A 14,877-nucleotide genomic window follows, 5' to 3' on the forward strand; every position below is an offset into this window, starting at 1 on the left:
TCTCTCTCTCTCTCTCTCTCTCTCTCTCTCTCTCTCTCTCTCTCTCTCTCTCTCTCTCCTTTATTTTCTCTGTCTCACTTAAGCTCAGGACGAGGACTCTTAAGGCTCGTTCATACGTGCAACACCCTCAAAAACGCCGCGCCGACAGGGAATGCATTCGTGCGAACCAGTTGCATTTTATGCCGGCAAAACGTGCAGAAACGCGAGACGCGTTTCACATTTTTCTGCATACGGTGGTTTCCTTGGTCGATGTATCGAGAGAAACTTCGAAACGTATGCATTTTCAGCACACTTTTAAATCGCGATTAATATGAGAACGTTTAACTTTACAATTTAACTGCGTACGTTAATGTTTTATTGTTATTGTTATACGTTTCAGTTTCTGGGAATTGTATTTTAACGATCTATTACTTTGCAAAATTTCTTGGATGCGTCAGTACAGTAATATTATAATAATTGATATAAATGTTGCAGTGTTAAATTTTGTTATATTTTAATTATACAGCTGCACAGTATATATATATATGAATGTATTTAAGAAGTAGATTAAACAGAATAAAAATGACCGTTTAAATCGTAAATATTTCATAAAATTATATAAGCAAAAAGTTATTTTACTGAAATGTATTTTATATTAATACTTTTATATTATATAATATATATTTAAACGCGGAAAGAAACAGAATATGTTGTTCGACCTTTGTTATTGCTTGAGTCATTTCACTTCGAGGTCGGATATATCGATGCGGCGATGACGAAATAAATATCGAAGAGAAACTAAGCTAAATGCCTTCGCCGGCTCTTGTGGTAGGAGAAATAGACGTCAGACCGAAATTATCGACGCACGGTTGACCGCGTACACGCACATTGATCTTATCTCTTCAAACAAACCGTTCGTTGTTATTACCGTAAAGTATAACAATAGACGAATGCATAACCGTATATGATGCGCGAAAAATCATGCGGTATCATTTGCAAAGTGCCAAATATCGACGATGTCGATCTGTGTGATAGATTCTTAAAACAATTAATATTACTGTAAAAGATTTCTTGGGCCAATCTGATTCTTATTTTATGTTTAATTCTCGTACAGAGATGCATATCGATGCGGGAAGATTTGAAATTGAGAATAGTTTCAGAAGTGCGATTATGATCACCCACGGCATACCGAGTGTCACGGGACGAAAACGAGAAAACGGAGGTCAACGGGACCGTGAAAGTAAAATCGATTCTCAGAGGTGCGTATGAGTCGGCATGACGGAGGAGACAGTTGAAAGGAATCACAAAGGATTGTATATAGAGGAGTACACCGTCAGAATGCATTCGAGATCAGTGTGAACGCGTGTGACACTCGAGAGAGATTTAAAGACCGTTCGAAGCGGAATTAATTTCGTTTAAAATCTCTTCAATTTAACTTCTCTGCAAAAATCACTTTCTTTTCTTTCATAGTATTACTAGTAATCGTGAGCTTTCGAATTTCCTACGTCTTTAAATTTTTTTTAAACAAAACCAATAAAATCTAAAAAGTATAAGAAAATGGAATATTGCAACTTCGGAGAACGGAAATATTTCCGTCTCAAGCCGAACGAATCCGTTTGCGATTATTTCGCGAAGCGGAGAGCGATCGGTTTTCGCAAACACGGCGCGAGTGTTTGTTTGCGCGTAAACGCGGGTGAGTTACTCGACGATCACGGAAAAAAAAAAAAAAAATACTGAAAACGTTTTCAGTCAACTCTCTTGATTCATCAGACCGTCGGGGTTCCTCGAAGCATTTAAGCTAATATTTGTATACGCGTCGCCGACCGCAACGAAAGGAAGAGTACGTGCATGCGAGAGGGTACGTTTCGGTGCCTGGGTGAATCATTTCTGATGAATGAATTCTGATAACTTCAGGAATTCCGGCACATGATGAGCTCATGTCAAAAACCGTCTGTAAAAAGTGACGAACGATGACGTTTGTCACGCGCGTTTTAACATAAACTCAACTCAGCATAAATACGGCGATGATTTCATCCTGGATTGCATCGTTGAGTGCACTTAGATGTGATGAATTCTCCTGCTCGTTATTCACCTAGTCTAGTTGAATCATTGACAAGATGGAATTACGTGCCAAGAAAGCCCCAGTTTCCTATATTATCTTTTATAAGACTTTTTTTATCGACTTTAATTAAATTTTTCCATTAAAAACGCAAGTGTTCTTATCGCCTTCATTTTAAGGAGAAACTTTATATTGAATAAAATATTTTATTGAGTCAATATTATACCAAATATTTAGAATTGAAAAAAAAAACTGAAATTTTATAAATGCACGTTTTAAAAAATATTATATGATTATTATATGATCAGCTTTCGAATTTAGTTTTGATTGGCAGTAGTTTAATTTGAAAATTCAAGCATTTTGCCTTCGCGTTCTTTTAGTAAAACCGAACAAATGTTTACGCGCGCGACGAAGACATATGGCGCCTGATACTATTGGTTTTGTTTTTCTACGACGCGGATTCGCGAATGTATATATAGTTCAACGCAAAGTTCGACTATCCGGCGATCGTAATCATGACACAACCGCCGGCGCGATGGGGGTGTCGCGTTACCAATGGATTCACGAGGTGGTATGGCCACGACAAACAAACGGGAGAAGACCGATTTCTGCCACGACTTTTGGCACGTTTCCCACGACCGCCTCCCACTATCTTCTCCTCATTCTCGAAATCGAATCGACATTTACGACAACGGTGCACTGAAAACTTCGGCTTCGTCATCGAGATACAATTTCACTCGCCGAGTTTCCCGCCGATTTATTAGTCGCTTATTATATTCATTTTTTAAAAAGTGTTTTATTCGGTTTAAACTATTTGAGAATTAATTAATTTAATATCTATTGTATCAATTCTTTTACATTATTCTTCATTTACTTGCAAAACGATATTGTTCGATAATTCTAATTTAAAAAGTCTCTCAATTTGATTTCTATTAATACATACACCGTTATTATCACACACACACACACACACACAATTGTCTTTATTTCATCTAATTTATATAAAATATTTAAATGCATAATATAATCAACTGTAACAATGAAATAATACACTTGTATTATCTTAAATAACATAACAATATCATTATTGGGTATTTAAATGTTTACATATTTTTAATTTTGTGAATTTCATGTAGCTTTTAGTACGCACTCTCTACTCTAGTGTGATAAAAGTGAACGAATTCGCTCTATTACATATTTATATCTTACAATTAGATATCTACTGACAACGATCTTTTTCCAAATTGCGACTGGCTGGAATTTTTTTCGGGGAAATTTCATTCCTCCGGCGGCCAATCACATCTCGCCGTTACTGCTCGTGCAAAGAGAGTTTGCTACGAATGCCTGAGAGGAAGCCCAGTCCGTGGATATTAATAGAGGCTGAGGCCCGGTGGCGGACGCGCGCCACCGAGCTTACTCCTGTGGATATAAAAATATCGCTTTTATTTCTCACCGTGGCGTCTCGTCGAGTCGCCGAGACTTTTTTTTCTTCTCCTCTCTTTCGCTACCGTTTGCCGCACGCATGACTCGATCTTTCGCAAAGTATCCGCGTTATTCTCATCACGTATCATTCCAATATCATTTGTCGCGAATGCTATCATAATGCTATCATAATGTTATTGAAATTGATGCTTGCTTTGTGCGATAATTTTTCAAAAATGTGTCGAAACGTTTTTATTTGAGATGTAAATTTGACCTTCTTACGTCATGATTGAGTCATTTTCGTTGGCATTTGAAATTCCCCGAAGAATCGGGGACTATCTATAAATTAAGGTTTATATATAATATTATATATGCTGACACTTATATATTCACAATTTGGATACTTATATTTAGATTTTTTATATTTAAGAATTATAATAACAATTAAAAGAATGCACGGAGCGTTATCGTCTGTCTGTTGATATGAAGAATATTTTGTTTTGCATTTTCGGAACGTCGTTGTATCGTGCGCAATGTCGTCCTCTCGCTCGAATCTTTAAAAGAGTTGAGCCAAGACACCTACGCAACGCAAATCTCTCACCACTATGCTCGCCTCTCTCCACATTCTTTTTCTTTCTTATATTCTTACTCCACTCTTCCGAATATCACCTGGTTCGCTAGAGCAGCCAAAAATCCCGAGTTTTCGTCTCACAGGAATTTAAATTCGTGCCACATTTACGTATAAAATATGCATAACTCTTGTAAAAACAATGGAAATTAATCACTGCTCTCTGTTCTTTTCTGAGAACATACAATGATGTTACACGTGTAGGGATTTAATTTATCATAACTAATTAACTTAATTACCTGTGATGCTATAAGCGATTAATTTTAATTGCTATACACAATGTGAGCAATTAATTATCTTGTTCTTTCACACGTCACGCATTAATTTTAAACATAAAATTATTAGTATTTACAAGTAAATTATTTTTTAATGGTGATAAATGTAGAATAATTTTAATTAATTAACTTGATTTGTGTCGGCTAATAATGCTGTTATATTACTTTGTTACTATTTATATATTGTGTGAGAACTGCGAAAAATTATGCAGTTTTTCGTGACATAAGCAGGAGAAAGCAAATTGGCTTGCAAGCGAGTTTGTCGCTCTTGGATCGTTGGCCGAGGATTCACGGACGATTTTCTCGGTTTCTGTCCTCATTTAAACGCGACAAATCGCACGCGAATGCACTTCGCGGAAATCCAAATTGGATTTCTCGTCTTCCGCCCTCATCGATGTCGTCGTTCGGTCGAATCACCACGATTGGCCCATTACGACAGCCGTGAACATCCTGCGCGCGAAATCCGATTCACTCTCGCCTCACGCTCTGCAAACATATCGCGTCGTAATTTCCCAGTTGCATCGCGCGCAATGGTGCGGATGCAGCCGCGTAAACAGAACTCGCATTCGCACAGTCGAAGCACTGCTCGAAGGGATAATTTTAGATAGTCGATGAAAAAGTCAAATATTTACGTGAAATAGAAACCGAGGAGCGCTTCCTGCTTGATAAGAAACCAGATAAGATTTGAGATTTTCGATGAACACACCACCTTTCTGTATCTAAAAACTCCCACTTGACGCTATTATCATTAATAATGATACTTACACGTTGTCACTAGATAGCTTAATCGCTTAAAAATGAAGATTATTTTTTTGAGTGTTGCTTAACATTTTCGTGTAGCGCTTCTTGCAATTTTTACAACTTTTTAATTACCTTAATTACGAGAATATGGGCATATTGATAATTAATTTTAATTATTTTAAAAAATTAAGAAGATAATGCTTAACTTTCTGTCCAACAGCTCTATAGAGAACGCTTCTAGTCTATTTTTATACAATGACATTTATCGAATTAAGACAAACGATTGTTTTTGCAATGTATACGTTGACACTTGTTTCAAATTTTGCCAACAGCAAAAATGATTGCATAGATTTGTATCGCAATTGGAACGCGATATTCCTGAAAGCGATTATTTTTGTAAAAAAAAAAAAAAACAATACAGTCCTTTTTACATTTAATGAGCTCCTTTATTGTGTTACTATACGAGTATTGATGAAGATGGAATATTATTATAAAAATTTTCTTTTCACGATAACGTAATCTAATACATCTATTCTCGCGTTAAATCACCCACGTGTTTGGCAAATCGTCAACTGTTGCCACACACCGTATATTCACCTTTATCAGAAAGAAGATTTATTTAGAAGTTTTATTTATAGATTGAATTCATCGAAATTGTCTAAAAAATTGAGACAAAGGTGTAAAATTGTCAATTAAAATTGATAGATGAATTTATTAATTTATCTCATTCCGCCAATTGCTTGTAATAAAATTTTCTTATCCAGTGTAGTCAATAAATAATACACCTATATAAACATTAAGGCGTAATGCAAAATGTCTTCCTGCATGGCCTCGTTAAACTTCCATTATGCATATAACGCATAAGGAAGTCCAGTTTAATTAACAAAACGATATGTAGTTATCAGGTCAACGCCATGTGTGCGTGACGTTAGTAAACGCCGAAAAATTCTTTTGAAACCAGGTCTTTTTCTCTCGTCGCGCCTTTCACTTGCAGCGGTCCCCTCGCACCTGGAAAAATTCTTATCAACGGCATGACGTCGCAATCGTCTAACGTTCGCAATTCGTGTCGAGTCCTTCTGTGATGCGATAACGTAATACTCGTGCGTGTTCGTCGTTTTCCAGCAAAATATTCATGTAATGCGAACACCCACGCTTTGATGCACCACCGCAACGATGCACTAACCGTGGAATCACGGAAAACGCAAACAGATAGAATCTCTCGTTTTTGCAAGAAAAATATTTCACGATAAAAACTGCCGCATAGCAAATCCTAATTTTTGAAAAATCATAGAGAAAGATCGAATATGAAATAATATATTCTTATATTTAAAAATACTTTTTATTCTTTTTAATGGAAAATAGCCAAGATTTTAAATATTATATTTTCTTGTTTTTTTTTTTAATGGGAAGATGGTATTAAATTAAAATATATTTTTTTTAATATATTTTTCTGGTTAGGTTAGGCTTCACCGTTGTGTACATGGTTTTAATGCTATCTTCTGTTCTACTTCAATAGCTTTTAATTTATCTCTTAATATAGTTTTACTTAAATACTATATAGAATACCATTCACTCGTCCTATATTTTTCTTTATTTCTTACTTTCTTAATAATAATATCATGTTCTCTTTTTCCCATTTATCTTGGTACAAACCATAGGGGATCTATGCTTCGTACCTTTCCCATATTTTAGAACAAAACGCAGCTGTCAGAAACCAAATCTCGCCGACTACTTAAGATGTCCGATACCACTCGCCACTTCATTATCTATTCAAATAATGTATAAAAATGACGTATGAAACAGTTTTAAAACAAGAAAGATTTTAATAATATATATGTTTATGTATATTTTAATAATATATATCATATTATATATAATATATTTTATACAATATATATATGCACACACAAGGAATATGATACTAAAGTACCATTTTAAAAAATTAAAATGTATTATGAGAGTGCACAGTAAATTACACTAAATTATTACAACTGATACATAAACGATCATTTCATTAAAATTAGAATTAATATTTTACACATCATTGAATATAAAAAAGTTTCGTTTGCTTTCTTTATACTATACTGTACTAAAATTATATATTGTTGGTATTTCGTTGTATTCGTTATAATAGAAAATACATCAAGAAAATCGGAGTCACGTGAACTCTTCGTATCTAAGATTATATTGGAGATATCCCTCGATATTTGCTTACTATTCCTATCTCGTAAATAGGAGGAGATATGTATTTTTGTCGATTTACACGAGTTTGGTCGGTCTACTGATGGAAATATTTATTGCCGTGATGATCGATGAGGTTCGCGTGCTTATGTTGTCCATATTTACTCATAAATCACGTTAAACGCGTCCTAACATCTTTTACGCTGCAGCCTCCAAAAATGCGAGTCTAAATATTTTTCTGTCCGCGCTGGCCGACAGAAATCGTTACGATTTCTTTTCAACGGGATTGTAAACCGGATACACGCGGCCGCATTATTTGTCTCGAAAAGAAAACGTGGGTCCCGTGAAGACGACGTCGCCGTCGAAATCGCTGCCATCATCGTGGCGAGCGAGGCCCGACCCGACTCGCGCGGATTTCGCAAAGGCACCTTCTAGAAATAGAACGCCCAAATAATTTGCCTCGGATTACCAGCGACGTACGACGATGCTCTCCCTTCTTCTCTTCCTCATCGGAGCTAATCCTCGTGAGCGCATTTTTCCAACTTTCAAAACAAAATCACGGAATTGTCACACGGAATCTCTACGCGAATAATATAGCATTGTAGGGATCGGAAAGTCACGTGATAATTATAATAATGCCATAGTAATACATTTAATCCGTGTATATATGTCAATTTTTGATGAAAATGTTGAAAAAAGGAGAAAGAGGTGCATATTATTTTATTTAATAACTTAATAATTTTTATCACTAAAGCAATTTATAAAACAATTTTCAATTTTGTCTCTATACAAGCAAGAAATCTGACAGAATCGATAAAAACGAGTAACTATGAAACGAAAAATGAAGTTCTTGTCGAATTGTCTGATTTTCATCTTGCGTAAAATATTGTGCAAATATTGTGTTTCAGAATTGCCGACGGTAGCATACAGATAATTCGCGGATGTCGACATTGCATTTCCTTGTCGACACTCCGAAGAAAACGCGTATGATCAATTATTCGAAGGGTTAGAAGAGTTATCGCGGCTGCGCTAAATGATTTTGTTCGTAATCGGCGTTTCGAACTTGGCCTTCTTCGTAGTGCACCACGTGGTTCGTTTATTTTACGAGGCCGCAAATACGGCGAGCGTCCGGCCGCCCCCAGGCTTTCTCGGAAAGGCGAGAAATATGAGTCCGACGGTGTCAAAGCGTCTCGCGCAGATTCACGCGGAGAGGCGATCGTCGATATGCGATTTCTACTTCGCAACCCGAGGTACTTGAACTCGATCGCGCGATATCGCGACGAGGTCTTTTACCAAAACGCGTTACTATCCGCGAAACGGTCTGAGTGTGCGAACAGGAGACTCGAGGAATCTGCCGTTCTTGCACTGAAAAAAATTTCTGGTTGAAAATGGACGATTCGGAATTTTCTGATCAAGTTTATTAGAATTCTAGTTAAGATAATCCGGAATTCTGGTTGATACAATATTTCTAGTGAAATCTAATAGCATTTTTATTTCTATCAGAATAATTATATCAATCGCAATTCTAGTTATTTCAACTAGATTTCTAGTAAATTTAACCGGAAAATTCTGATTCGTTCATTTTCTATCGGAATTATTATTTAATCCGATCAGACCATTTTTTTCAATCAAATATATATTTCATGCAGAACACACAAAAATACATATTTTTCTCAAGAATCAAATACGAAGTTCTGCACATTATTATTTGTATGAGAGTTACATGTTCTTTAAATTTTTGGAGTGGAATCACTATACATATAAAGAGTGAAAACTTGAGTCAAACCATTTTTATAAAAAGAGTAGCTTAATTTTCAATCCTTTGTTTTGGAGTAAGACTTCATAATGACAATATTTACACATTTTGGATTATTATTTAATTAACGATTATTACGCGTGTATTTTGTAATAGTTGCGTTTTAGATATCGCCCGCGAGCGGCCTTCGGAGCGAAGTGAACTTTACAACAATCCGAGGTTTTCAAATATGACGCGTAGACGAAATAGCGTAAACATACTTCTGTCAACAAAACGTTCGCGCGGGAAATTATTGACTACAGTAGCACGAGAATGTCGTCGAATTTCTCAGTTTCGCGCGTGAAAGCTGTCGCTAAATTAGCGACGGTCGCCGCTGCTCTCGACATTGGCACTCGCGTGCCAACATTTCTTAATAATAGCGCTTATGGTCGTATAACGCTGCTCGAACGCTCGGAAAAAGTTACGCTCGGGAAAGAATCCGCGGAGTGACTCTACATGTTCGCCAAAAGCTTCTCGTGTTACAGCGCCAAGCATCGCCAAAACACGACGGAGGCGGCGGTGGTGGCGACGGCGGCGACGAGCCCGGCGTTTCGCACGTAGTTGGCAACGATTTCTGCCGATGCGCGTGAAATAATTTGGCATTTGCTACTGCATTACGTAATGCATACGTGGCTCCTCTAGATCGTAATATCAAAACACCCCCGATCATGTCTCACGGTCGTGAAGGGCTACAAAAAGCTCGTACAGAAAAATTCGCTTTCGGCTATCCTTTTGAAAACGTGAGTTCTGCTGATTGTAGTGTCAACGCTGAGAGATTCGCTGAGAGAGGGAAGAGAATAATGATAAACAGTGCGATAATGATTAGATAAACTGCTCGGATTTTTAACAGTTTTCTAAATTTTATTTCAAATTGGACAAACTTTAAAGGAAGAGTCTGATTTTAGATGATATTTTCTACGAATTGGGTGTATTCGAAATGTGTTTCGTCGCGTAAAACAAGAGGCGGTTTCAACATTCTGATTTTCATGGTAATTGATTTTGATATTTTAGATCGCACGCTGAAGAGAACGAGGGGTTCGTATTACGAAACATCAACACGTGCCGTCCGCCTGTCAACTTCAGCCTTTGATTTCATTTCCGAGGACGAGTCGCGAGGGATTCCGTTTGCGTTTCACTTTCATCCCGCTCATCTTGCTCTCGGAGTTCATTATCGTTATCCGCTTCCGCGTATCGGAGATTCACAAATGTTCATTCACACGCCACAGGATAAATTTACATCACAAAATTTATAAAAAATCTCCAATGGTACGACGAAGGTATCACATATATGCGTTATAATTGAATTACGTAACATAATAAATGTATTTTAGTTATAATAAAATCTGATCATATGTTTGTAAGATTTTATTGTAATTAAAATAAATTATATACGGATATTGGACTACACAATAGAAAATGCACGTCGACGTCTCAAGAGAGATTAATCGCTGCAATAGAGGAAGCGTTTTACTCGCGATGATTCCAATTGTCAAATAGGAACATTGATCGATCCTCGTGTTCAATGAAAATCCTATTCTGCTCGAGTTGTGGCAATTGATATCTTGCGAGCAACACGCGAAGGGAAATATACAAACGAGAAAGAAGTCTAGAAGTGAATGCACGCGGAAGTATTGTATAGCTTCTCTTAATTTTACGATCGGCATTTCGTGACATCGAGGCCCGATCCTCTCTACTGTCGAATTATTCGACTATCGAGAAACGTTGTAGAGGCGAACGACAAGGAACAGCAGATGAAAATAGCCATATAAAACATCGCTATATATAAACGGCTGCATGAAATATTTTTACTACTGCTTCTGCCACAGTCAACTTGAGATCCAACTCAAGTGGCTTCTTGAAAACGCTCCCTCAAAAAGTCTCTCGCGATTCTTTCGTGATGATTCAATGATATTCAAAAAACGTTATATGTAATAAGCAATCATTGAGATAGGAGGCAGAACGTGTAAACAGGTCCGTGAATAGGAAGCGTATTCGTCAGCAGAAACTCATGGAAAAATATAAAACACATTTGAATCTCGCGCATTTAAATCTCGATCGTAATGTCATGTATATCCTTGCGTCATTAGGTACACGATATTTAACGTATTTAAAATAAAAATATAGCATAATATGTGGATTATCTGTTAGAATTTGTTTTGTATGATATAATATTTTATATATTAATGTAATGATTGGACAATTTTTTAATACATATTTTACGAATATTGTAACGCTAGTTTAATATTTAGTATGAGAAATATGTTATAAAGAGACTTATGGAAGACCCTTATACGTTATCACTCGTATTCGTATCACAGTTGATAAAATACTTGAAAATAAATATCGTAACTGATATAAAATTCTGTCATGAAATAGACGATTCAGATTGACTCACCTTTTGGACGATGAGCGGTGTGCCGAAATCCTTGCCGCCTTGCAAACGGAAACCCCAAGGGGACCCGTCGAACCTGGACAGCTTGACGCTGATCAGTTGTGCCATATCACTGTCTTGCCCGAACTTGTCGCTCGTATGTCGAGGTAAACGATCTCGAGAACTGTCGACGGCTATCGGTGAACGAGCCCTAGCTCGGTTCAGCTACCTTCGCGATGCACCACTGACAATTGGGTCGACAATGTCCGTTCGTTGGCCGTTTGCGTATGTACGTACTCTATAAAAGGGGGGTATATGTATCGCGCTCTCTCGAGTGGAACGTGAAACGGGCACGTACGTTCCCTGAAGAACGCGCAGACCGGAGTAAAGGTATAAGAGGCGCCGAGGACGGTCAGTCGGACAGCGGGGCCTCCTCGCCACGCGATTCGGAACGAAGAGGAGGAGTACGTGAGCGCGGAAGGAAAGGGAAGGAATAGCAGGAGGGAGCCAGCAGGAAGAAGGAGGGAAATGTATGGTTGATAGAGGACAGCTGGCGGGGGATATACAGAGAAAGAGAGACAAATTTATTATTATGTTCTGGCAAGAAATCTCTTCGGACAGCGACATACCGTGAAAATGTATCACGAAATTTCATTGAAGGAGTATTAAGTTCCGACTGATTTCAAAATCAGCGCTTGGATTCTCTGACAGAACAGTTTTCTGTTTGAGTCTGAAATTGTTCGAGAAGATATCCGGATTCAGCAGTTTTCTTATTAGCGCAAGGGGAACAAAACGGAAATCATTCATTCCTTTACAATGTAAATTGGTTTCGCTGGAATTTTTCTTAATATCCAAACTGTGCGAATTCTTTGGGTGACGACCATCTTTGCGAAGTTACGAAGCGAAGACAATTGGATTCTGAAACAAGGTCGCGGAATAATAGTCTGCGACGGAATGCGATTGAGCGACGTCCTAAATAGAGGCTAAAGAATCAAGGTAGCGCGGGGCTAAAGAGTAAAAGGAGAAAATTAAACGTTCCCTCAATTTATTATCAAAATAACCGATTAAAATTACTAATAATAAGTTAATCTATAAGACTGCTATATGGATAAATTGTTTATTATTATTATCCATTATAAAATTCCCAGAATTCTGTCGACCGAACACGTCCACAAACGTTGCGTCCGGTGCACCGTGCAAGGTGCTTCTTACACCGCGGTGATGGGAATCAAGGGGCGGAAGATATACGCAATAAGATATAACGCCGGGGCGGAAAGAAGAGGACTAGATCACGGGAAAAGGATGGAACAGAATCGGGAATGTCGAGTTGACCATCTCGATGACCGTGATAAAAAGACCGCGCAAGTATTTTGCGTCTTTTCCGTTCCTCTTCGCTACTAATTACGTCACCCTTTCTCTTTCTCTGGCTTTGTTCGACGTGGTCTAATTATTTTAAAGTAACATGAAATTTTGACAAACTGTTAAGATTAATTTTTTAAAAAGAGTTTCTAAATACTTCCTTTATCGCACAAAAGAGTCTTGTTTTGTCTTGCTATTTGTAAAGATTCAAGATACACATAGTTAATATTGTACGAATCAATTAAAATTTAAAATTCTAAGCTATTTTAGACATTAATTAAATAAACCATAAAAGATTTATTTTTTCGATCATTCTCTCTTGATTATCGTTTTTTTTTTTAAATTTGTTCCCCATATTTTTTAGAAGAAGAACGACTTTTATTCATTGATGTGTATATTAAAGTGTATATTAATGTGTATTTCTTAAAGCACGATGATATCACGCTCCTATACATAAAGGTCAAGAAAATTAATTTTTATTATTTTTACAAGTATACAAAAAATATTAAATAATTTTTATGTTTTGACATCTTTAGAAATATAAGTTGGTAGAGCTAAAGCAACAAATTATTCCATTATGAAATTGTGTATTAAAAAAAGATAGAGACCATTATTTAACCAAACGCTTCTAATATTAAAAAAAATGCGCAGGACATAAATAATCTAATTATGTATTGGGGATTAAAATGCGTGTGTAAAAAGGAATTGGATTTTTTAAATACGCAAGCATGCATGTTCGGAATTTCTTTGCATCTCGAAGGCTGTATGTATGAGAATAGTAAGATAGATCTATAGTCATCGTCATCGATAGATCACGTAGGAGGTCATGAATGGAAACTCGTTAAATAAATCTTATAGTGCTCTGTGTTACATGCTTTCCATTAAATCTCTCGGCAATCAGATATAAATTTATCGAAATTGACGCGCGGCAAAAACACATGTGAATTATATCGAAGAAAAGAATCTTCTCTTTATTCCTCCGTATAAAAGAAAGAGATTATATGATTTTTTTCATCTTACATTAATAACATACGTTTCACTGAAATACAGCTAAAATAAAACGCATTTTTTCGATACGTAACACATTAATGCAACATGTGAGTTCGAAAAATCGCAGACAGGACACCTTGATGGACGCACCCGTGCTCGCGGCAACTGCATTCTGCGCCGGTGGCGGTCACGAGGGCGCGAACTAGTTCGTGAATCATGCTTAGAATGCTTTACATAAATTGCTCGAGGCCGACGTCACGATCGGAGACCCTAAGCGTGAGAGGAAGAGAAAGAGGGTGGAGAGTAAAAGAGAGAGAAAGAGAGAAAGGGAGAAAACTAAAAAGAAGTTCATCGGCCAGGAAGGCAGACGTGACTCAGCCCATCGTACGCATACGCGAGACGCGGATAACAGGGACCTCGGAAACCCCGGAAAGGAGAAAGTATGCTCCGCGACTCATCCGCGACTCGCGCGGATTTCCGAGCGAGCGGACAATCGCGGTCGTTTACTCGGAAGTTTGCCTTTCTGGGTCGACTTCGATCATCACGTGTTCCGGAGATCCGGCAATCGCCACGGTTAATCCGCATTGAACGGAAGGCTGATTCCGCGCGTACAATAGAAGATAATGACACACGAGGTGTACCCGCAACCGCTTCGAGAAACCAATGGAAACTAATGGTGATGTTATTGGTTTCCGATGCGTATAACGAGCACGCGAATAGGCAAACGACTCCTTCAGTTCATACTAATAATTTAGCGTCCTCTTATTAGCGAATGGATGCGAACACAAATGTCAATACAGAGTGAAATGGACGGACGCCACTTTCACGTACTTCACTTTCTAAATCACTTTCCTTGAGAATCAATTAATTACCAGGCACAACCGCGCACCTGCTAAATATCTCATCATACCTGCTTATTAGATGATCTGTGTGATATAAATATAGAAATATTGTTGATAAAAAAAAATAATTCCATACATTTTGAGAAGCTTGATTTTATTCTTGTAGGATATACAATTTCATGATTTTGCAATTTACAGTTATAAACAAGTGTACGGCATCAAGGCATAGTCACAT

At 37.3% G+C, this 14,877-nt stretch overlaps 1 protein-coding gene across 6 annotated transcripts in view; it reads right to left on the reverse strand.

Moving 5' to 3' along the window:
- Positions 1–11,939, reverse strand: part of LOC108771351 (Z band alternatively spliced PDZ-motif protein 52) — a 33,199-nt gene extending 21,260 nt beyond the window's left edge. For 2 of the 6 annotated variants that reach the window (XM_018536594.1, XM_018536598.1), the window contains exon 1: positions 11,476–11,929. In XM_018536594.1, coding sequence (XP_018392096.1) covers positions 11,476–11,580 — 105 coding nt within the window. In that variant the 5' untranslated portion in view covers positions 11,581–11,929. Of the gene's footprint in view, positions 1–11,475 lie in introns of all 6 variants that reach the window. The other 4 variants (XM_018536596.1, XM_018536597.1, XM_018536599.1 and 1 more) reach the window with 4 other exon arrangements.
- Between the last annotated feature and the right edge of the window lie 2,938 nt (positions 11,940–14,877).

Source organism: Cyphomyrmex costatus, unplaced genomic scaffold, assembly GCF_001594065.2.
Source record: "Cyphomyrmex costatus isolate MS0001 unplaced genomic scaffold, Ccosl1.0 scaffold157, whole genome shotgun sequence".
NCBI lineage: Eukaryota > Metazoa > Arthropoda > Insecta > Hymenoptera > Formicidae > Cyphomyrmex > Cyphomyrmex costatus.